The sequence below is a fragment of the Poecilia reticulata genome, linkage group LG7, assembly GCF_000633615.1.
Source record: "Poecilia reticulata strain Guanapo linkage group LG7, Guppy_female_1.0+MT, whole genome shotgun sequence".
NCBI classification, from domain to species: Eukaryota; Metazoa; Chordata; class Actinopteri; order Cyprinodontiformes; family Poeciliidae; genus Poecilia; species Poecilia reticulata.
Window position 1 is genome coordinate 30,284,217 of NC_024337.1, and position 22,414 is coordinate 30,306,630.

The 22,414-nt window shown below is 44.6% G+C and overlaps 2 protein-coding genes across 2 annotated transcripts in view; one reads left to right on the top strand and one right to left on the bottom strand.

Moving 5' to 3' along the window:
* The window catches only part of LOC103468060 (immunoglobulin superfamily member 21-like), a 15,880-nt gene extending 14,077 nt beyond the window's left edge, over positions 1–1,803 (top strand). The window contains exons 6-8 of the mRNA XM_017305658.1: positions 609–823; positions 897–935; positions 1,418–1,803. Of these exons, the coding sequence (XP_017161147.1) occupies positions 609–823; positions 897–935; positions 1,418–1,497 (334 nt within the window). The 3' untranslated portion in view covers positions 1,498–1,803. The remainder of the gene's footprint in view (positions 1–608; positions 824–896; positions 936–1,417) is intronic.
* Positions 1,804–3,742: 1,939 nt separating this feature from the next.
* vps13d (vacuolar protein sorting 13 homolog D) overlaps positions 3,743–22,414 on the bottom strand; it is a 51,756-nt gene continuing 33,084 nt past the window's right edge. The window contains exons 41-69 of the mRNA XM_017305659.1: positions 22,038–22,190; positions 21,622–21,757; positions 21,493–21,540; positions 21,098–21,248; positions 20,795–21,011; positions 19,119–19,369; positions 18,840–19,031; positions 18,006–18,132; positions 17,786–17,928; positions 16,742–16,872; positions 15,787–15,962; positions 15,416–15,539; positions 14,043–14,278; positions 13,835–13,937; positions 13,297–13,454; positions 13,104–13,212; positions 11,941–12,111; positions 11,412–11,516; positions 10,689–10,838; positions 9,608–9,757; positions 8,375–8,471; positions 8,144–8,292; positions 7,395–7,529; positions 7,154–7,321; positions 6,396–6,528; positions 6,123–6,318; positions 5,401–5,532; positions 5,071–5,311; positions 3,743–4,094 (exon numbers count right to left, since the gene is read on the bottom strand). Of these exons, the coding sequence (XP_017161148.1) occupies positions 3,963–4,094; positions 5,071–5,311; positions 5,401–5,532; positions 6,123–6,318; positions 6,396–6,528; positions 7,154–7,321; positions 7,395–7,529; positions 8,144–8,292; positions 8,375–8,471; positions 9,608–9,757; positions 10,689–10,838; positions 11,412–11,516; positions 11,941–12,111; positions 13,104–13,212; positions 13,297–13,454; positions 13,835–13,937; positions 14,043–14,278; positions 15,416–15,539; positions 15,787–15,962; positions 16,742–16,872; positions 17,786–17,928; positions 18,006–18,132; positions 18,840–19,031; positions 19,119–19,369; positions 20,795–21,011; positions 21,098–21,248; positions 21,493–21,540; positions 21,622–21,757; positions 22,038–22,190 (4,414 nt within the window). The 3' untranslated portion in view covers positions 3,743–3,962. The remainder of the gene's footprint in view (positions 4,095–5,070; positions 5,312–5,400; positions 5,533–6,122; positions 6,319–6,395; positions 6,529–7,153; positions 7,322–7,394; positions 7,530–8,143; positions 8,293–8,374; positions 8,472–9,607; positions 9,758–10,688; positions 10,839–11,411; positions 11,517–11,940; positions 12,112–13,103; positions 13,213–13,296; positions 13,455–13,834; positions 13,938–14,042; positions 14,279–15,415; positions 15,540–15,786; positions 15,963–16,741; positions 16,873–17,785; positions 17,929–18,005; positions 18,133–18,839; positions 19,032–19,118; positions 19,370–20,794; positions 21,012–21,097; positions 21,249–21,492; positions 21,541–21,621; positions 21,758–22,037; positions 22,191–22,414) is intronic.

Genomic DNA, 22,414 nt, shown 5'->3' on the forward strand with positions numbered 1-22,414 from the left:
AGCTCTGTGCTAGCTAAATATTTAGCTTACTAACTAAATAATCAGCTGGTTAAATAAATATCAGCTTCTTAGTTAAAAATTTAAGTTAGAGCTAAAAACAGTATTTAGCTGATCTAGCTTGCAAAATAAATATTTAGTTTGGACGTAAACTTTTATCTCTGGGTTAGCTTAATATTAGTTCACTAACAATATATTTAGCTTGCTAACAAAATCTTAGCCTTATAGCTAAATATTTCACTACTAGCTAAATATTAACTTCAGAGCTAAATATTTAGCCTGCTAGCTAAATATTAGCTTCCTAGCTAAACATTTAACTGGCTAACCAGTGTTTAGTTTGAGGCTAAATATTTAGCTTGGTAACTAAACATTTAGTTTTAACGTAGTGAAAAAAATGACTTTGAAGAAGAAATCACATTTTTTCCTCTTATATAAGCGGGTTAGGGTTAACTTGAGTTAATCGTCAACTTGGTGGAAAAATAAAGTAGAAATCAGTTTTAGAAATAATCTTTCAACATGTTTCTTTAACCTTTTGCCACATTAACATAATGAAGATCAATTTATTTATTTTATTTATTGCAGTGTTTGTTATTGAGGGCATCAGAGTAAAGGGGGTTGAACTTGTGTCCACAGACCAAGGTGTTCCCGGAGCCTCTGCTCACCTGGACTCGGGTCGGCGGGAACCTGCTGGACGGCAGCGAGAAGCACGATGGGAGGGAGCTGGTTCTGGAGCGGGTCCCCGCCGAGCTGAACGGATCCATGTTCCGCTGCACGGCGCAGAACCCTCTGGGCTCCACCGACACACACACCCGCCTCATCGTGTTCGGTGAGAACCGCTCAGAACCGGCCCAGAACCTGGTCAGAACCGGGCCACAAACGGGTTTTACTTTGTGTTACAGAGAACCCAAGACTGAAGAAAGGAAGGGAACATTTTATCGGTACGTTCAAGAACGAAATGTGATGCTGGCTGTGATTCAACGCACAGCCGCCTTCATTTATGGCCTAGTTAAAGTATAAAAACATTTAATGTGAAGCTGAACATTTAGCTTACTAGTTAAATATCACATTGGAGCTAAATTTTACCTTACTGGTTTAAAATGTAGTTTGCTGATACACGTTTACCTCGCAAGATAAACATTTAAGATRAATATTTAACTTTCTAACCAAATTAGTYTCCTAATTAAACATTTAGTTTGAAATCAATAAATCATATTTTCTCCTCCTGTCAGGCTAAATAACCCAAATTATTGCTGTTAGTTTTCCACCGTGTAACTTYACAAACKGAACCAAATGAGTGGAAATGAACGAAGCATCAGATGCAAACATTTAACATGGAACTAAGTCAAATTTACCGTTTTGTTTGAATGAGCAGTAAAAGCATTTGGGCTGATTTAAAGGTGAACCACGTTGTTGTGTGCAGCTCTGAACGCAGCGGCCTCTCGGCTCTCCCTGGTACCGAACCTCCTGGTTCTGCTGGGCCTCGCCTGTGGGCTGACATGAGCMGAGCTCCAGCAGAACTCCGGCCGCAGCGAGGAGCTCCAGCTGGGAGCTTCACCTCCGCCAGGGAGACCGGACCCGGAGGCTCAGCGGACTCAGTCGGCTTCGGCAGGGTGTGTGTCCGGGAGCAGGCGCCGCTCCGCTCCGGTCCGGCACACGGATCTGGGCAGACGGGTTTTCATTCTGGACGTCAGCCGGATCTCAGCTTTGGTCATTTTTTCCCAGGATAACTGGATCTGGTTGCCAGATCTGACTGACAGTTTCCGGCCCAAACAGAACCTAAAACCCGGTCAACTTAAAAAAAAACCAGGCCCAAATCTAAACTTCTGTTGAAATCCATGTTAACATCACCACATCTCTCTCTCTCTCTCTCCCTCATAACGGCTTGTCAGGGGAAAAAAGGAGTAAATTTCCACCAAAAAACTCARATTTCCTTATTTTTCTATTAAATTTCTAAAATTAATCTAAAATTTTTCAGTTTCAAAAGTTTAACATTCTTACCTTCACCTATTAGCTCCAAGCTAAATAAATATTTGGCTCGCTGAGTAAATATTTAGCTTGCCAATTATCTAGTTTGGAGCTAAATATTTATCCTGCTAACTAAACACTTCGTTGGCCAACTGGATATTTCGCTGGTTTGCTAATTAAATATTTAGTTTGGAGCCACGTCGTAGTTTCAAAAGCCAAAAATATTCAACTTCTGCAAATTTGAAACTTTTGGAGTTTTGAAAAGTCTCAAATTTTTTGGCTTTCAAACTCAGAAATGTGTAAGTTTTTTTCTGACCCCCACCTCAAAATCTCTGAGTTTTTTCTAGTTGATCTTTGACTTTTCAAAGTCAGAAATGTCCAAGAAATTTACTCTTTTTTTTTCAGCTGAAACTGGACTTTTTGAACAAAACTTGAGTTTTTTGTGTAGCTAAACCTTTTAAATCATGATGTTACTCTGGGGTTTAAAATACTACATACTGAAACTTTATTAACCAATAACTGATCATTGATGATGTCACGCCTCACAGTTTCTAGAGATTTCAAATTAAATAAAACAGGTGCAAAATCACAGCATTTTAATAAAGGTTTTGTGCTTTTTTCTAAAAATCCACCAAACTTTGTGAAAAGCAGCACATTTTAACATCCCAGCCAATCTGGCAGCACTGGGTCACTTTTTCCGTTTGCACAGTAAAAAAAAAAATGTGCTTCGCTTGTTTAAATGACTCAAAATGTTTTATTGCAAAAATATTAAAGGGTGAATTTAAACCGATACATATCTGCCTAAAAATAATCATCATTCCGGACCAATAACAACATTTGCATCCACAATGTGAAGCAAACCGAGTGGAGGAACCCCGACCCAGCAGAACATCCTCACCCAGCAGAACATCCCGACCCAGCAGAACATCCCGACCCAGCAGAACATCCCGACCCAGCAGAACATCCCGACCCTGCAGAACATCCGACCCAGCAGAACATCCCGACCCTGCAGAACATCCGACCCTGCAGAACATCCGACCCAGCAGAACATCCCGACCCAGCAGAACCCCCCGACCCAGCAGAACATCCCGACCCTGCAGAACATCCCGACCCAGCAGAACCCCCCGACCCTGCAGAACATCCCGACCCTGCAGAACATCCGACCCTGNCCCCCGACCCTGCAGAACATCCCGACCCTGCAGAACCCCCCGACCCTGCAGAACATCCCGACCCAGCAGAACATCCTCCGCCCGCCTCCCCTGACCTGGAGCAGCGGATCGGATAAATAAGAGCCGGGAAACGCAGCGATGTTCCTGCCTGGAGTCGCTCCTTCTGGGGCTTCCTGCCGTCTGATTCTGGGGATTCACTGGGTGCGTTTACACTGCAGCCTGAAGTGACCCAATTCAGATCTTTTTGACGTAATGCGATCTGTATCAGATCTTTTCATTGCAGTGTGAACAGCTCAGGTCGGATTCTTTCAGAATGTGATCCATATCCGATACGTATCCGACGCCATAGCGCCCTCTACTGCGCATGCGGGACACTTCAGGTCGTTTGCCCGTTCAGACTGCAGAACACATACAGGTTTCCTGGCAGTCTGAACGAACCCGGCAAAAAAATCGGAATCGAGTCACTTCAGGCTGCAGTGTGAACTGATGAAAGGTTCAAAACCTACGCAGATCCACAGTTTCATGTTCTCTAATAGACTCTTATATATACACACACACACACACACACACACACACACACACCTAAAGGCAGATTGTTATAGATGCTCGGCTTCTTGTTAATATCCTATCTTTATTATTACAACATATATAAATATTTACAGAGTTTATGGTTCTAGACATATTCACAGTTCTGTGTGTCGGTGCACGTCCAGAGCAAATAGTGGTTCTGTCAGTTTGCAGAGTTCAGGAGTCTCAAAGTGTTTGTCAGAGCGTTGCATGTTTCTCCTTCCTCTGACCGGCCGAGTCGCTTCAGAACCTGGGAGGAAAACGTCAGAACTCGAGCAGCAGGAAGTCTTCGTTGTCGTCGGCCGGCAGCATCAGCTGCTGCTCGTAGTACAGGCTCTTGGCGTAGTTGATCTGCTGGGAGATCTTATAGGCGAGGTTCTCGTTCTTCACTTGGACCTGCGGGCGACAGCGGCGGCGTTACTGGCTGCAGGGCCTCCCGACGCGTCGCGCACTGCAAAAACCACATCCTGCCAAGCAGATTCTACTGGAAATATCTTAAAATAAAACTAACCTTTAGGAAAATGACTCCTTAAAAGAAATTTCTGAGTGTGAAGTTAAACTTACACTTTCAGAGTTTGCTAGAAAAAAACTCTGAAATTTTGAGATCAAACTCAGAAATTTTCTAGAAAAAAGAGTGGAAATTTTCAAAGTTAAAAGTTGCTCATTTTTAACTTTGAAACTCTCAAATTTCAAAGTTTTTTTTTCTAAAACATTTCTGAGATTAATCTCTCAATTTCTGAGTTTTTTCTTGCCAATTTTGACTAGTTGAAACTAATTTAAGGGATTATTTTACAGTGGTGTTCTAGAGCTACAGCAAAGTAAATATCTGCCAAAAAACTCCCAGAAATCTTATAGAAAAAACATGAAAATTTTCAAAGCTTGAAATGTCAAAGATTTTCTAGAACAAAAATTTAAAATGTTAAATTTTTGAAACTTAAAAACTTCAATATTTATATATATATTTTTGTTACAAATGTTCAACTTTTGAAATTTACTCCCCTTTTTGTTTCCATGTCCAGCAGAGCTGATGCTGTCGTACATTTAATTTACAGACAGACATTTTTCCCTATTATAAGTTAAATTATCTTGCTAGAAGTTACCTGTAAGTTACCTTTGTTTTATTTTAAGTTTTCTGGGATATTTATAGTGGAAACTAAACCCAAATGCTTGGCAGGACTTTGTGTTTTTTCAGTGTAGAGAATCGTCTTCAGGTTGTCAGTTTATGGATCTTAAATGTATTTTTTCTTCCTGCAGCTAATTATCCAGGTTTTAATGTAAAATAAGTTCTGATCTGATCTCTGGACCTCTGACCCGTTTCATCAAAGTGTGTTTTAGATGTTTCTTTTCTCTGCGGTTCTGGTTCTGGTCTCACCATGGGTCTCTGTTGCGAGGGTCCGGGAATGGCCACTCCGCTGGTGGAGTTCTCCGCCTTCTTGGTGAGCTGGACGTAAACTTTCCCGTACTCCCTGGAGACCAGGCAGTGGAAGAGGTCGTCGTACTTGACCTCCAGGACGATGCCCTCGCGGTCCACGCTGTCGCCCGGCTTCAGGAAGTAAACCACTTTGGAGGAGATGAGGACGCTGTAGGTGTCGATCGGCTCCACCGCCATTAAGCTGCCGGACCAGAACCAGGAAGTGGGTTGGAAACGCGACAGAAGCCGGAGCGATCCGGCTCCGTTTGGGCTGCAGACGGGAAAACTTACAACTCGGAGTGGATGTTGTCGGTGAGGCGGAAGAGCTGCTCCTGACCTTCGGCCTGAGTGGCTGAGAACCGCGGCAGCAGGCCCTGAGGGCCCTTACAGCAGCGCGGCTTCCTGACGCGCTGGACCAGGAGCCTGGACAGGAAGTCACAGTCAGACAAGCAGGAAGTAGGGCTGGTGTCAATCACAATGCATACCAGGACTCACATGTCAGCAATATAAAATATTCACTGAACTGCACAGCATTCTGGGAGATGTAGGCAGAGGGAAGACTTTTGCAGCTCAACCTCTCAGCTAGCTAAGCTAGCATGGTGGAACCAACTCACTCGCTCTTTGGTTACCTAGCAACAGGGTTGTTGCAGGGTTGCTAGGTAACCGTCTGTTCACTTCAAATGTTGGTCTAGTTTCCAGTGTAGATAAAATAACTTCTCAGCAAGAAATAAGAGCTGGTTTTATGTCGATAATTTCTAAATATTGATTTAAAAAAGTATTAGTTCCACTGGCAGATTATTTAATTAGTACTTTGTCAGAATTTGGACTTTAATGTCCGAATTATTTAGCTAAAACAAGCTCGTACTACAGAGAAGTTACTTTGGCCTTTTTCCAAGGTATCTGCCCTAGAAACTGGGCCAGAAATACTTGGTAAGAGGTTCTGTTGTTGCAGTGTGTTTGTGGACTTGTGGTTCTGGTTCCACCTCCTGCGTCCCGTCCCTGAGGAACCCCACCTGTGGCTGCTGAGGCTGGCGATGTCCCGCACCGTCTGGGCCGTCTCCGAGGCGAAGTCCAACGCCCCGGCGACGGGTTTGGTGACGGTTCCCACCAGACCTTTACCGAGTCCAGAGAAGAAGCCGCTGACGCCGCCCTCCGTCTTCACGCCCTCCACGGTGGAGGTGATGATGCTCGTCATGCCGCCGATGATTCCTGCAGGCCGGAGACGATTCACAGTCATTAGCCGGCGGAGCGGCCATGTTGCCGTGACTCGGCGTTCGCTGGCTCACCGTGAGCGAGGCCGTGGATCCCGGCCACCAGGTGCTCCCCACTGGTGGCGCCGCAGTACCGGATGTACTCCCGCTCGCTCTGGTGCCGGTTGTCCATGGTCTTACCCAGACCGTCCGACAGCGTGCCTGCAAACTGACGGGGAAGACAGAAATGACGATCCGGCCCAGTTTGATCCGGGTAACGATCCGATTCTTTTGAACGGTTCTTTACCCTGAACGACAGGACAGCGGTCTCTGTTCGTTGTTTGCTCTGCACACCCTGCAGTAGCTCTTATTATTCTGTTTAGTTTTAAAAATACATTTAACTGGTGAAAAAGTAGTAGAGTAGAAAAATTAGTAATAATAGACGACAGGGGCTGGATGAGCAAATTCTGAGAAAAAGTTAAAATTTAGTTTCTACATTTTTTGAATTTTGGACATGAAAATTTAATTTTGAGTTTTTGTCACAGAATTTTGACATTTTCTCTGATTTTTTTTTCTTTTTTTACTTAGAATCCAAATTCTCTCCCATTACTATTTGTTATATTTTCCTTTTATTTTGTTAAATAAAAATATTAATTCACACAACACTTGTAGAAATAACTACATGGATTTTTGACATAGATAATTCTTTGTAAAAACACGCTGCAGATTATTTTTTTTCCCTTTTGTGATCTTCACCATAAAAACAGTCGTGATAAAACTGTTATCCATAAACGGGCTTGTTGTCAGAGAAGCGGGTCATCTGCAGTGACCGGGTCCGGAGACCGTGGCGGTACCTTGGCGGCGGAGTTGGAGACGCCATGCGTGACGTTGAGCAGCATGCCGTGCACGTTGCCGTGCTTGATGAGCTTGGTCATTCCCTCGGAGACGTCGTTCAGGAGGCCCATCGGGTTCCCCAGGAAGTCCACGGAGCCCAGGATCTGCGCCGCCTGGCTCAGCAGCTCCTGCAGGGGAGACACCGCGGCGTCAGGAACCAGAACCGTTCGGACAGACCAGCCCGGATGTGTGAACTCTGACCTCTCGGAAGTGCTTGAGGATGTCGTTGATGATGATCTCCTGCGTCTCGTAGGGGTGGACTCTGGTAAACGGGTACATGTTGATGACCGCATCCTCGAAGCGGATCAGAGGGAAGCCCAGGGTGCCTTTCAGAACCTGGCAGGAAAAAACCCGACATCAGAACCGCCGGCGGCTATCAGAACCACTTTAAACCTGAAATTATACTCCGATTCTTTGGTTCCAACCTGGAAGGAGAAGTTAAAAGAATATTTTATACATATAAATATGAATTTATCCATGGCAGAAACAAAACAGCTAGCTAGCAAGCTACAGCACATTAGCCGCTAGTTAGCGGTAGCCTCAACGGTCACAGAACCGACGAAGATGGGCGAGTTTGACTCGAACAGAAAAATCTCAGAAGAAAAAGAAACCAGCTAGAGAGATTAAATTCAAGAGCTGTGATTAACGCACTCAAGCCTAATTTACATTTTCTTAAATGAATTTAAGACATTTTAAGAATGTCCTGAACATGATTAATAAAAAAAGTTATGTTGTAATTTTGCAAACCAAATATAAAAATAAATCAATGCAAGTAAAACTTTAACTTCAAGTTTTTATCTTTCAAATAATATTTTAAAATCCAAAATCTGGAAGCATGTTTTCCTCTTGACAGTAAATTAAAAAATTCACACTCCAAATTCTTCCAGATGTTTCTAGACTGATCCGTCCGGGCCTGAAATCCTCCCGGCGAGAACGCGGCCCGGCGTTACCTTGAGGTCCGGCGGCAGCTTGTGGGACGGCAGGACGCTCAGTTTGATCTGCGGCAGGCTGATCTTCAGGTTCTCAAAGTAGTAACGCTTCCGGGGCGCGCTGTCCTCGCTGGGCCGCTCATGCAGGTTCTCATCCAGGTTCTCCAGCCCTGCGTTTCGGCATTCAGTTATTCTCACAGACAGCCTGCTGGCGTAGAGCAGCGTGTGAGCAGCGAGAGGCGGGACACCCACCGGCCTCGGCCTTCCCGTAGCCGAAGAAGCTGAGCAGCTTGAGCAGCAGCTTCTCGTCGATGATGACCGTGAAGCGCCGCGCCGTCACCATCAGGTGCTGCCGTGCGACACATGGAGCTCAAATCAGCACAGAAACCAGCCGACGCTGCAAAACGCTGCAGCCGAACTGAGCTGCTGCCACACAGACACAGGTCAAAGTTCATCCTGGGCCTGACGACTACGGGGAGACCGTTTGTGTTTTTGTAAATCAGAAGTTCCATCAATTTACTTTTATTAGTTTAGAACCAACATCTGTAATTATTTTCAATATTTGGAAAGGTTTAGGTTACTTTGGCAACGGGAGGTTTTTGTAAAATTATTTTTGTTTCACCGCTTTTTGAACTTGCGACATCAGATGAACATTCATTTTCAGTTTCCAGTTATTGTTTTGTCCACATTGTTGCTGGAAACAAACTACATTTATTTTTTTCAGACGTTTAAAGTTTTGGCTTTGAATCTCAGAAGTTTTCTTCTTTATTTCTGTGAGGAATTTTAGATAAACGAGAGAAAAACAACAACAATAATAAATTTACATTATTTATATGAACGTTTCTGCTTTCGGGGGAAAATGAAGATGCAACATAATAATGATTTCAAAGCTGATAAATTAATTAGCTTTTCTATAATCCACCCCGATATGAGGGGCCGTCCATCGCATCGTTTATCATCGTGATAAATTCCAGTTATTGGTGGTAAATAAAACAACTAAACTGGTAAAATGATCAAAAACGCTTTTTTAAAATATATTTTCTCAGTTTCACGAAGCATCAACAAACGTCAGTAAATTAGAAAATATGATTAAATGCATTTTCTGTGTGCAGTTTAGTGGGAAATGGAGATGAGAATATCCTCCAAGAACAGTCTTTGTGTTTGTGGCTTAAAAAGTAAGTAACTGTTTGTTATTTAATAATCCTCATCGTTATCGTAACGACACGATGAACCTCAAAATCTCTTTTTAACACATTTTTCTCTCCAATTATTAATCAGCAAATGGTGAAATAGTGAACATGTCAGTGAAATAGTGAACATGTCAGCCTGAACTGCCCTGATGCTCAGCTCAGTTTCTCACATCCTGATGTCAGAAGGACTTTTTCTCTGCCGATGCTCCAGAAACACCAACCCGGACGCCAGCGGGTGTGTGAATAGCTCTGAGCCGGTGTGAGCGGATCGTACAGGAAATGAACGTAATCCCACCTTGAAGAGCTCGGTGAGCATGAGGCTGCTGGGAACTTTGACCGAGTTGACCTGCAGGGCGGCGCCGTCTTCGATGGCGCCGTCGTCGGCCAAACTGGGAGAGACGCACAGCATCACGGGCTGGGTGGTGCCGAGCAACTGGTTGTCCACCTGACGGCAACACGGAGGCGGTTAATACGCCGCCTGCCTGCGTCAAAACCAACAATATTTAAACTTATTGAACGCCGCGCTCCCGGTGCCCGATTTTTACTTTTCTTTTCTTTTTTTAAACCTGCATTTCTGCCCCTCCCTTCAGTTAAAGATTTGGTTTCCATGGAAACGTCAGACTCTTGGTTAAAAGCTGAAAAAAGGATTTGAGTTTATCCCCAAGTCGGTGACCAGAGAGATATTGTACGGAGCGCCAATAGTGCAAATAATAATAATTTTAAAAAAAGAGCACATATTTTGGTGGCCTTAATTTGTTTTTCAGTAAAATGATCCCAATTTCCAAAAAATACACTTGAATTGGAGTTGAATATAACAGTTTGCTATGGTTTTAATATAATTGTCTAAAAATAAATGTGGGTGTCAAAAGATTTTTTTAAAAATCAAGAAAAATTAAATCTGTAAAAGTTTATTAGGTTTGCTGAGTAAAAACAAAGGAAATCCTCAGTTTGGTCATTGGTGCCAAAACCTAAGTATTTTTAAAATAAAGCTTCTGTAAATTTGCTTAAGTTAACCAAATTTAACTTTTGCTAAAGTTAAATGAACCAAAATCAAGTTAAAGCAAAGTTAAATTTTTCTTAATTTAAATGAACTGTGAATCTATGTAGCAGTAGATCCACAGCTAATGAGGCGTTTTCAAAAGTTTGTAGCTTTATTTATCCTGCCAGGGACAAAAACATCATTTTAAGTTTCATCCTCATTTTCTCTGAAACCACAGCAGCTGCTGTGATATTTACATTTCTGATGGAAACGCCCAACTGTTAGCTTATCTTTGACACCAAGATGATCGAAACAGAGTTAGTAACTGCTGAGAAAAACAAAATTAGATTTGGGTGTAAGCCATTTCATTTTGAATGAGGCCTGGGGACGGACTGACCTGGATGTTCTGGATGCTCAGCTCCAGGACTTCGGTGGCTGCTGTGCGCGTGAAGTGAACGTTCACGCCAGAGAGCGTCGCGAAAATGAGCTCCTCTGGAAGCTTGTTGACCAGAGAGACGCCCAGACCGTCCTCCAGGTTGACCAGCACCTGACCGGAGACACGGAGGCAGCGTCAGGAAAACAGGGCCGCTGCAGGCGGAGCAAACGGAGAAAAGCTCCCGCCGGGAAACACGGGCGTGTTCAGGTTGACCTCGGGAAGCTTTAGATGGACCGTTTCATTTCTCAACTCCAGATGTGAAATGTTTGTCACAAAAAACTCAGACATTTTTTGGATTAATCACAGAAATTTCAAGAAAAACATGAAGATGTCTAAGCCCCAAAAGTTTTTTTTAAAATTTTGAAAATAATCTCTGAAATTTTCTAGAAAAAAAAAAAACTTGGTAAATTTCTGAGCTCATTAAGATGAAAATTTGTGACTTTCTGACATTTTCTGAGTTTCAAAAGTTGAAAATTTTCAACTTCTGGAGCTCAAACTTCCACATTCTTTCTACAAAATTCCTGGGAATAATCTCACAATTTTTTTCATTTTTTTTCTTGCAAATCTTCAACTTTTCAAACTCAGAAGTGTTTTTTTTTTTTCCTTCCAGAACATTTCAGAGATTAATCTGAGGCTTTCTGCAGGAACCCAGCCGGCCTGCAGCAAATGCAAAGCTTGCTGCACCTCCAGCTCCTGCTCCGGCTCCGGCTTCTCCTCTTCTTCTTTGCCGACTTCCTTTTCTTCGCTGGAGGAGCTCCACAGTGTCCTCCTCTGGCTGAAGTCACTGATCTGAAAACAGGAGCATGTTGCTCAGAGGCGCAGCGGCAGCAGAACAGAACTAGCAGGGAAGTTATCGATTAATGAGTTCATTTAAAGTTGATTGATCTGATTGAATCGTTCATAAGCTGCCATTTTCTTGAAAACCTCAGTTATACATTCATATATGGGGCCTAATTTTGATCTAATACAATCATAAGATAATTAACTATTTCCATCCCCAACTGAAACCGACAACAACCTTTCACATTTAGCATCTAATTTCCCTTTGGGGTCAATAAGGTGATTTTGAATGTTCATTTCAACCTGGACTGATCTCTAAGTAAAGAAGTTCACCACTTCATGCCGATTTATTTTACTACTAAACAAATGTTCGTTTTTAAGAAGCTAGCAGGCTAACAGCTGATTCCCGGTCCTGTCTGGGTTCTGGACTCACCTGGAGGACGCGGGTTGGTCCATCTGGCAGAACCTGGACCGACAGGACTCCCGATCCAGGTCTCATCTTCTGGTTGATGAACTGCTGCTCTGGACCGGGCTGATCCAGACCCGAATCTGGCCCCAGAACCACCTCCGCCCCGTCATGCATCCCCGCCACGCCATTTTTCACCTGAGGGGCCAAAGGTCGTGGTTCAGGTTTACCAACAGAGCTGGAGTATAATTGGAGACATGGCTTCGTTTCTGGGCTGCACAGTGGTGCAGTTGGTAGAGCTGTTGCCTTGCAGGAAGAAGGTTCTGGGTTCGATTCCCGGCCCAGGTCTTTCTGCATGGAGTCTCCATGTTCTCCCTGTGCATGGTGGGTTTTCTCCAGGTACTCCGGTTTCCTCCCACAGTCCAAAAACATGACTGTCAAGTTGATTGGTCTGTCTAAATTGTCCCTAGGTGTGTGTGTGTGTGCATGGTTGTGTGTCTCTGTGTTGCCCTGCGACAGAGTGGCGACCTGTCCAGGTGACCCCGCCTCTCGCCCGGAACGTTAGCTGGAGAGGCACCAGCACCTCCTGACCCCACTGAGGGACAAGGGTGAAAGAAAATGGATGGATGGCTTCGTTTCTGGGTTCCTGCCATTGTTTTTGCCCAACTCTGGTTTATTGTCTCAGTGACATGATTATTTTCTTTTTGCAATATTTCCCATATTTTCGTGCTAATTTCCCCCATTCTGGTGGAGAACATGCTGTGTGATGCCGTAATAGGTAATAAAGTAAAAATAAAACTGGGTTTAAAATGTAATAAACACAATTAAAGCCGCATTATGTCATAAAGTCTCAATGGCTTTGCGTTGAAAAGCCTGCAGGCTGATGTTGCTGCTCATGTCTTCACTGCTGAATGTGGAGAAACAACCTACCATGTTATGAATGCTCAGGCTAACTAGCCTGAGCATTCATAACATGGTACCAGCGCTAAGGCCCGCCTCCTGGCTCTGATTGGTTGTTTCTAGTGAGAGAAGGCAAAGGAGTTCACAGTTTATCTTTCTCATAGCAAACTGTCACCAAATGGTGACAGTTTTAACAAACATGTAAAACTAAATATTCGTAATGAAAGTTACATGGTGCAGCTTTAGAGAGAGATGAGCTAAAATAACAGAGGATGAGGCGAGAGCCGGACCTGAACCACCAGGAGGGGGAGGCCGCAGGTCAGCATGCCGTGGCTGAAGTACCAGGTCTGGGTGGTGCTGCGGCGCGAGTCGGGCCTCCTCAGCATCAACGGCTCAAACCTGCCAGGAAGCAGGCGGGCGGGCGGTCAGGGGGATTCAGGCTCACCACGGCGTACGGCGGGCGGGCGGATCCAGAACCGGTACCTGTTATCGCTGACGGCAGCCAGCCCGGCGATGTCCAGGACCAGGGAGGTGTCCAGCGGTCGGGGCTGGGACGGCTTGCTCTGTGGGGGGGAGGAGCCTTCGTGGCACAGCATGCCGGACTCGGTCATCCTCCACAGCTGGGAGCGCTTCCCCGGCTCCTGCAGAACCAACAACACGACCATGTTGGACTTAATCACATCGTCGCTTTGACAAACAACCACCTGCAGCTTCATGACGTCACGTCTGCATTCCAGATGAACTCCTTTAAATTTCATTTCATTTTCCGTTGGGATCAACAGAGTATTTCTGAATTTGAATCATTTCTGACAAGAGTGCAGATTGGATTTGTTTTAAATCTACCAGAATCTGAAGTTTCAACACGTTTTTCATGCTAAAACAAAAATTAGATCCTGTCATTTCTTTAGCTTTTAACGTCGGAACAAAAGAATGTAACTAATTTTAATTATTTATGGCAAATATTTCTGCGGTGGTCTGGCTTTAAACGTGGTTCCAGATTTTCCCACCTTCCCTCTCTCACCTTTTTCCTGAGGATGACCCGTCGGGTTTTTGGGTCCACGTCCAGAACCAACTCCGCGCCGCTCCCCAGGCGCTGCTTCCCAACCGGTCTCCTCTCCAGGTTCCTGCTCCGACAGAACGACCCGGTTAGCTTAGCACCAAGCCCAACAACTATCTTAAAGCTGCTAGCTCAGCGGTTTGGGTCGCTGTGAGGGGGAGGCGGGTCGTACGGGGAGAAGGTGTGCGTGGCGGCGATGTAGATGAAGTTCTCGTAGTACAGCTTGTTGTATTCCTTGAAGAAGTTCATGTTGGCTGTGACCTCGGACGACCCCGCCCCCTTCACGATGAGGGTGATGCACGGCGGCAGCGTGGGCTCGTCGCAGGCGTAGTCCATCACCGACGCGGCCTTCACCTCGGACTGCAGCCGCAGGTCGGCCACGCCGTGCTGCCAGAACTGGACCGGAACCTGGAGGTGAAACATCCGGACGTCAACAGCTGCGTCGGATATGTTCACTTAATAAACCCTAAAGATGAATCCCTCAAATCATAAACTCAGCTGTTTTGTGTCACTTGCAGTAATTCAGAAGAACTTTTAACCAAACTGAACGTTTTCTGTTCGCGTTCTTTTGAGGAACGTTGTCATTATAGTGAAAACCATCGATCTACGGCCTCCATTTTGTATTTACATGTGTTTATTTTGAACTTGACATGTGATCCAAGTATGTTACGCATTTTTTTGTTTCTGTTGTTGGAAGTATGGAACTGATCCAAACACAAGAAAGAAAGAATTAGTTGAAAACGGAGCAGCTCGTCTTTCTCAGAATCGCTCCAGATAAAAATATCGTCAGGACGCACAAAGCCTTCAGTCGGCCTTTGGTTAAAAATAAGGCTGAAATGGGCCATTTATGCTTTTTCAGTCCCTAAGTGACCAAATGTTTTATATAATCGACTGTTATGAAGCCAAACTGTGCACCATTTTAACACAAGGCCTGCTTTAAAAGGCTGTAACCTTAACTGTTACCTCTTAAATAATGCAACAGGAATCCTGGACAAAAGTCTGTTAAGACATGAAAACATGTCTGAACTATAATGATAGAGTTTTTAAAAGAACCTTATTTAATTATTTTATGCTATAAAGTGCTGTAATTGAATATTTATGACTCAGTATGCTACAATACTAATGTTATATTGCAGTTTTTTGTAGTTTTTTTTTTTTCTGAGGATGTGGACCTGTTATCATGGCAACGGCTAATGGCGATCAAAACAAACAAACAAACAAACTACAGAAGTTCACTGAAATACTAACAGCTCATTCTATTCACAGGTCTTATCGGTGCTGGGCTTCCACTAATCTGCTGACAGCACTAAGGCGCTAACTTTTACTTAGCGCCTTAGTGCTAACATTGCTAACTTTGAAAACGTTTAGCACATCTAGCTTTCCCTACACTATTTTTTTTTTCTGAATAGATTGTAATTTATTGGGGAGTCTGTAATATTACATCTATAATGCACATTTTCTTCTGGACGTCCTGCTAAATCCTGACATTCATTCCTTAACCAGGCTGTTTCGCAGGCCAGGCGGCGGCGGCGGCGGCCGGCGTACCTCGGATAAGTTGTCGATGCGTAGCGGCGGAGGCAGCTGATCCGTGTCCGTGAAGGAAATCAGGTAGGTGACTCCTTTCAGGCTGATCTCGGTCCGCAGGAAGAAACAGTTCCCCAGCGTGTCTCTGTTCACAGCAACACATCCCCAGTCATGAGGACGGAAACCAGCATGGACCAGCAGCAGTTTGTTTAAGAGCTTTGGTCGTTCTCCAGACATAAACACCTGATTGTCCCGCAAGAGCGCAGGCCAGGCCAATAAGCTACTTTTTTAATTTATCAGCTGACTCGCTCATTGGTTACCTAGCAACAACCTGTTGAGTAACTTAGGGAGCAAACGAGTTGAATCTGCAGAAACCAAACCGCCGGTTTCACCTCATGTTGATGTGGAAGGACTTCGGCTTGTTGACCTCGAAGCCCCCGGACCAGGTGCAGTTGGGGACGTCCATGAGCCGCACACACAGCAGCTGGTCGTAGTCGTTCCGGGGCCAGTGGAAAACCACGCTGGAGCCCGGCAGCGTGGAAATGTACCCCTCAGGGTTGGAGGCGCCCTGACGCACAGAATGGAGCACTTGTTGTTGTTGGTGTGATTGATGAAAATGTCATTTTTACCACTTTGTTAAGAGAACGTTTGAGTTTTCTACGGTGGCTGACGGGTTCAAAACGTGCAGCAAATGCATGAATGATGCAAACAAAAAGCAAACAAATGCAGCAGAAAAACATTGCAAATAAAAAGCAACAGCAGAAAAAAGAAGCAAGAGGGAAAACGCTGCAAAATCGCTCCACAAAACTGAAGTCCTCCAGGCCACTAGGGGGAGTCTGGAGTCTGCAATATTGCAACTATAATGCATATTTTCTTCTGGACATCCTGCTAAGTCCTGACATGCATTCTTTACTGAGCGTCTGCTCCTGCATGATTCAGTAATCGACTCCCCCTAGTGGCCTGGAGGACTTTGCCGAGTTTGGAGCATTTTGTACTTGCTGTTGTTTTTACTATTGGCAGAATTTTCCACAGTTTGCTTCTGTTTTCTGTGATTGCAGCAGTTTTTCCTTTTCTTCTGTTGCATTTGTTTGGGAGTTTGTGCCTGCTGGCCACCGTAGTAAATAATAAGCATCATACAGCATGCCTCCACATCTGGCCTCTTCACATTGGACAGAAGGACTCAGCTCAGTGTTTGTTAGGAATAGGAGATATTTCAGGAAAATCTAATGATTTATCAAACATACCATCACTGGAATTTAAGCAACTTTAAGGAAAGAAAATCCCAATTTTACATCACATTTTGCAGTTAAACTCCACAGCAGGGAGAACTCCTAGACCGTTCCTCACCTGTCCTCTTGCAAACTCTCGCTGAGCGAAGGCCAGTTTGTGTGTTGAGTGGTTATCCAGCAGGTAGCGGGGGGCAAAGGTCACTATGTGGGTGTCTCTGTAGTTTCCTTTCCCTTTATGCACGTGGATTCCTGCAGGAACGATTGAGGAAACGGTCGCTGCTGGGTTTAAATAATACTTCACTCATCGGTTGCAGCAGGATTCAGAGACCCAAAAGCAACTCCATGCATGAAGAGCTGGAACGATCATTCATGATGAATCCATCATCGTCAACGAACTTAGTAATGAGTTAAGTGGCGCATAAAAACCCAACCAGGTCATTTGCTGAAAGAAGAGCACAGTAATTGAGCCAAAACTGAACAAAAATAAACATATTTTGGAATTAAAATGAAAAACCTTCCGTCTGTCTGTCTGTAAATATGTTCCAGTTTTTGTTTTCACCCGATTCCAAATCTGTAAAATAAATCTCCTACTTGGCACCTTTTCTGTCCAATTATCAGTAAATTTAAAAATCAATCACCAGATCAGCTGTAAGCTGAACTGATGTTAAGATTTACAGCTGCAGATGCACCAAACGATCCAGTCTTCACTGAAAACATGCTACCGTTGCATTTAGGCAATTAAAAGATGTATTTACTTATTTATAAAAAGTGATTATTTGTATATTTTCCCAAATAATTTAAGTGAGTAAATCTAAAATCTGCAAAATGTGACAGTATTTCCGGTTAATCTTCAGACAAATGAATAGAAGAATCAATTACTAAAATAATTATCTGTTGGCTCCTACATGCATGAACTGAATCCTTAACTGGAAATCCATTGATTATGTATCAGTCTGATTACGTTACAGAACGAGAACAGGTCATGCTGCCTCATGCTGGAGACCATAAACCCTGAAATCGGTGATTTAACGAGTCAACAACCCCAAACAAACCATCGTGTTGGAGATAAACTCATATTTTTTAAATACCGTTTTCAGCACACATGTCCGTCTTTAGCTCTCATTCGTCTCTGATCGGAAATCTGACAGAGCGTCTTGCTTGCCTATGTTGTAGATGAGTCCCGGTTTGTTCCCCGGCTGCGTGACGTTCAGGGCTCGGACTCCGCTCCCTCCGTCCAGGGAGAAGCGCTGGCACCAGCCGGGAACGCCGTCCGGGTGGATCCCTTTCCCAATCCGCATCGTGCACCTGGAGCAAAGATGAGCAGGAGGAGTGAAGGACAACCCGGCTCCTCTGGGAGCAAAGAGCGGCGTCGGCGCGCCTACATGGACGGCTGCTCCTTGTCTGTGTAGCAGAACAGCAGAGGGCTGAGGCTGCGGGCCAACTCGTGCTCCTGGAACTGGCCCGCCGCGTCGGTTTTGGTGTTGTCCTGACGGAAAATCAGCGGCAGACCTGAGGAACCAAAGAGGACTCAGTGCCACAGGGAAATGATTAGTTCAGCAAAATCCTTCACATGCGAAACAAGAGCCGAACGTGGCGCGGATCAGATGGCCACCGTGGTTGTCAAGGAAAAGTCATTTCTCCACTGCATTTGCCAATATTTATGAAAGACGAATACTCTGTAAAATCACACATTCTTAGTAAGAATGTACTAAGAATGTGTGTATAATAATAAGAAAATAGAATCACATTTTCTTATTATTTTTGGTTAACTTGGTTGTCATGGGAAATCATTTTTTCACTAAAATTGCCAATTCTACATATTTTGAACCATAGAAATCATACATATTTTCTTCATCTACAGTTTCCTCCTTCTGATGGACATTTTCAAAATGGCCGCCAAAGTTGTGATGTATGTTTTTGCTACAATCTGCAGTAATTATTGCCAAAACATGATCCGAAGCTAACGCTAACAATTAAGAGGATCCTCTCTCCGTCTCAAATCTTTGGCTCTTTCCAGTTGATGCTGAAAACATAAGATGAAGTTCATCAAAGTCATGAAAATGGGTAACGTTTTATGAAAGTAAATGGTTTAAAGAACGGCGGCCATCTGGAAGATACTGGGAAATGCAACATTTTTATGCTTTGAAAGCTATTTACAGTAATGTTCGGCATTATTTAGGTGAATGCAGCAGCAGCAGCCTGAAGATGAGGGTTACCGGTCTTGTTGATGAGCCAGTAGGGAGCAGAGACCAGGATCTTCAGCGCTCCTTTTGCTCTCAGGACGATGCGGATGGTGAGACTCAGCTGCTGCTTGTTGGTGTCGTACAGCCTCATGCCCACCATGTAGTTCTGAGTGCCCGGAGGAATCACCAGCTCTTTGCACTCGGGGAAGTTCTCCAGATGGACTCCTGGAAACACATGGGGCCCAGCATGAGAACAGGGGCGGTCGGTGGGGAGGGGGGGCTAAGGACCAGTCAGAGAGCGAGCTTCCCCACCCAGCTCGATGTTCTGGGACGTGTCAGCAGAGTGAAGCACCGCCTCCTCTCTGGGCTTCAGAGAGCCTCTGATGTTGGTTCCTTTGATGTAGAAGTTGAGGTCACAGGGCAGCAGGTTGGTCAGCACCACGGTGGGCAGCAGGTAGATGGTGTGACCCGGCTGCCGGTAGATCTGCTGAGCGCCGCCGGAAACCTGCGGCTTCGCCGGCTTCTGCTCTGGAAAGTTCTCCTTCTTGATGACCACACAGAATCTGCAGAAAGCAGAATATTTTATTAAAGTTAATAAACACCAGGAATGGCTCTGGGGGTGGCTAGAAGAAAACGATGCATTTCAGGGTCTCTGCAGGTTTCACCAACTCAAATTTAAGGCCTTTAAAGACCAGTATGAACTAAATTTAAGAACTATTTCACTACAGAAATGTAGAAAAGAAAATCATGCATTTCATTTAGTAGTAGAACCAAGTTTTTTTCACAGAGCACACATAACATAGTTTATGCACTCGCTAGCTAACTAGCGAGGGTGTTTTAGCAGCTAGTTAGCAGTAGCCTCAACCATTCCAAGTCACTGGACAGAATGAAGACATCTGCATGCAGCGCAAACCTTTGCCTTACAGAAAAGTCTGAGAGAAAGACAATCTACACAGAATATACAAGATTAAATCCCACCGTAACAAAATTTAACACATGAGATTAACTTACATACCATACCATACCATACCATACCATACCAACTTTATTTATAAAGCACTTTAAAACAACCACAGCTGATACAAAGTGCTGTACATTAAAACACAGCATAATAAAAAAAAATAAAAATAAAAACTCTTACAGTTTAAAAACAAAAACATACACTCTAAAACTAGATCCCGCAGGAGTTAAAAGCCAAGTAAAATAAATGGGTTTTAAGACGAACTTTAAAATGAACATGTTTCAGTTCATTTAAAGAGGCAACATTTTACAGCACCATGTTACCTTCAATTGCTATAAAAATGTTACATATATCAAATGCAGAGGAATATTTGCATATTTCCATATTAATGGAATATTTTCCATGTCTGACTGTTTTTTTTGTTGTTTTTTTTTTTTAAACGATGGGAAAATTTGAAGCCTATCGGTCATTTTGCAGGTTATAATTCTCCTAAAGTTATGGAACGCCTTGCCTTTGCAGGTCAGAGAGGCCCCTTCACTGTCCACTTTTAAAGCTCGTCTTAAAACCCATTTATTCTACTTGGCTTTCAACACCAGTGGGAGCTAGTTTTAAATTGTATGTTTTTGTTTTTAAACTAAGAGTTTTTTTTAATTAATTTATTTTTTATTGTTATGTTGTGTTTTACTGTACAGCACTTTGCATCAGCTGTGGTTGTTTTAAAGTGCTTTATAAATAAAGTTGGATTGGATTGGATTGGATAAATATGCTCTCCTGGGCGGCGCCCAGGAGGAGAGCGGCAGACGCTACAGTGCTACCAACATGGCCGCTGTGCAGCCCCCAGCTGAATGGTTGCCATGGAAATTAAAGGATTAGTATGAAAGCATCAAAGCAACACTCCAGGTATAAAATAATGTAAAGCTCGTAGAAGTTGATTTTACATAAAGCTGCCCCTTTAAGACATTTGAAGGACTTAATTTTAGATGCTTTATTTTACTTTTTAAGGCTGCGTGAAAAACCCAGCATTTACTTGAAGTTGCGTTCAGGCGACTCATCAAAATCAGTTGACTGGCAGTCCCTCTTGCTGCTTTTGACCTCTCCGGGTTGCTCCACGCTGGTCCAGTGGACCGGAACCTTGCAGAAGAACAGACCCATGCCTTGAGGCCGGGCCTGCAGCCGCCAGGAGGTCAGGTGGAGGGGGACGGCTAACGCCTGGCCAGGCATGATGGGAGGCAGCACCACCGGCTCTGTCCAAAACAACAGAAGATAAATGCAGATTTCAAAACCGTTCTGCATCCGATTCTCCCAGCAGGATGTAAGGAAGGAGCCTCACTGTCGGGYGCAGAGGGACTATCCAGCCGGATCTCCATCTGAACATCCATGCGGTTCTTCACCATCAGGGCCGAGCGCACGGTGATGACCTTCCGGGCGCTGCCCTCCATGGTGATGGCGAACACCACCCTGACAGGGGGCAGCTCTGAGAACTGAGGGGAAAACGATCACAGTAGAAAACACCGATATGTCAGGAAAATCACACAAAAAGTCTGAAACATGGATAAAGTCTGAAGGTATCGCATCTCACAGCGCAGTGAAAAGTTTTCACTTAAAAAAATGTCAAGAAAGTAGGAAGTAGGTCAGTTATGCTAGCTTGACTGTGACAACCTTAACATGTGGATATGCTGCAGAATTATTTTACTTTTTCAGGATGTTTTTGGTTAACGAACGTACATAAACGTGAGGATGGATGATGTTGGTCCTGCTGATCAGGCTGCCGACCTGCGAGGCAGAGAGGGAGGAAAACAACATGGCAGGTCCGTAATCATCTCATACATTCTGCTAGTTTGGTTTTGTTCTCACAATGCCTGAGGAGTTGTTTCTGTCCGGGGCAGCGTATCTGAAGAAAACCCCCACTTTTTCCACCGACACCGGCTCAACTTGCTCCCAGCCACAGACTCTGACCAGCAGCTGGTGGAGCTTCAGCTCATGAGTGTGTCTGCAGGAGAGGAGGAGGAGGAGGAGGAGGAGGAACAGAGAAGGAGGAGGAGGAGGAGAAGAGGAGGGGGAGGAGGAGGAGGAGAAGAGGAGGGGGAGGAAGAGGAAGAGGAGGAGCAGAGAAAGGCAGAGAGGTCAGAGAGAAGAACCAGGTAGTGTTTATGGACAAAGGAGAACTAAAGCTGGTGCCATTAAATGACGTCAGCTCAGACTGAACTGCTGCTCTGAGTCAGAGACAGATGGACAGACAGACGGATGRACAGATGGACGGATGGACGTACCGGTGACGTAGCTTCTCGCGGGCCTCGAACTCAAAGGGAATCTCCTCGCCAGGCAGAACCTCCCTCCACTGACTGAGGTTGTGAGTGTCGTCAGTTCGTGAACTCTGGAGGTCGGAGATGGAGTCAGCACTGCTGCTGTGGGACAGCGCCACCCTGTGGAGACGGGGGGAAGTGTGCACTCATTACTGGAAGGAGGGGTGAGCGGATGAATGGATGGACAGATGGATAGGTGATTGGTGCTGCGCTGTGATTGGTGCTGCGCTGTGATTGGTCCTATACTGTGACTGGTGCTGCGCTGTGATTGGTCCTCTGCTGTGATTGGTGCTGCACTGTGATTGGTCCTCTGCTGTGACTGGTGCTGCACTGTGATTGGTCCT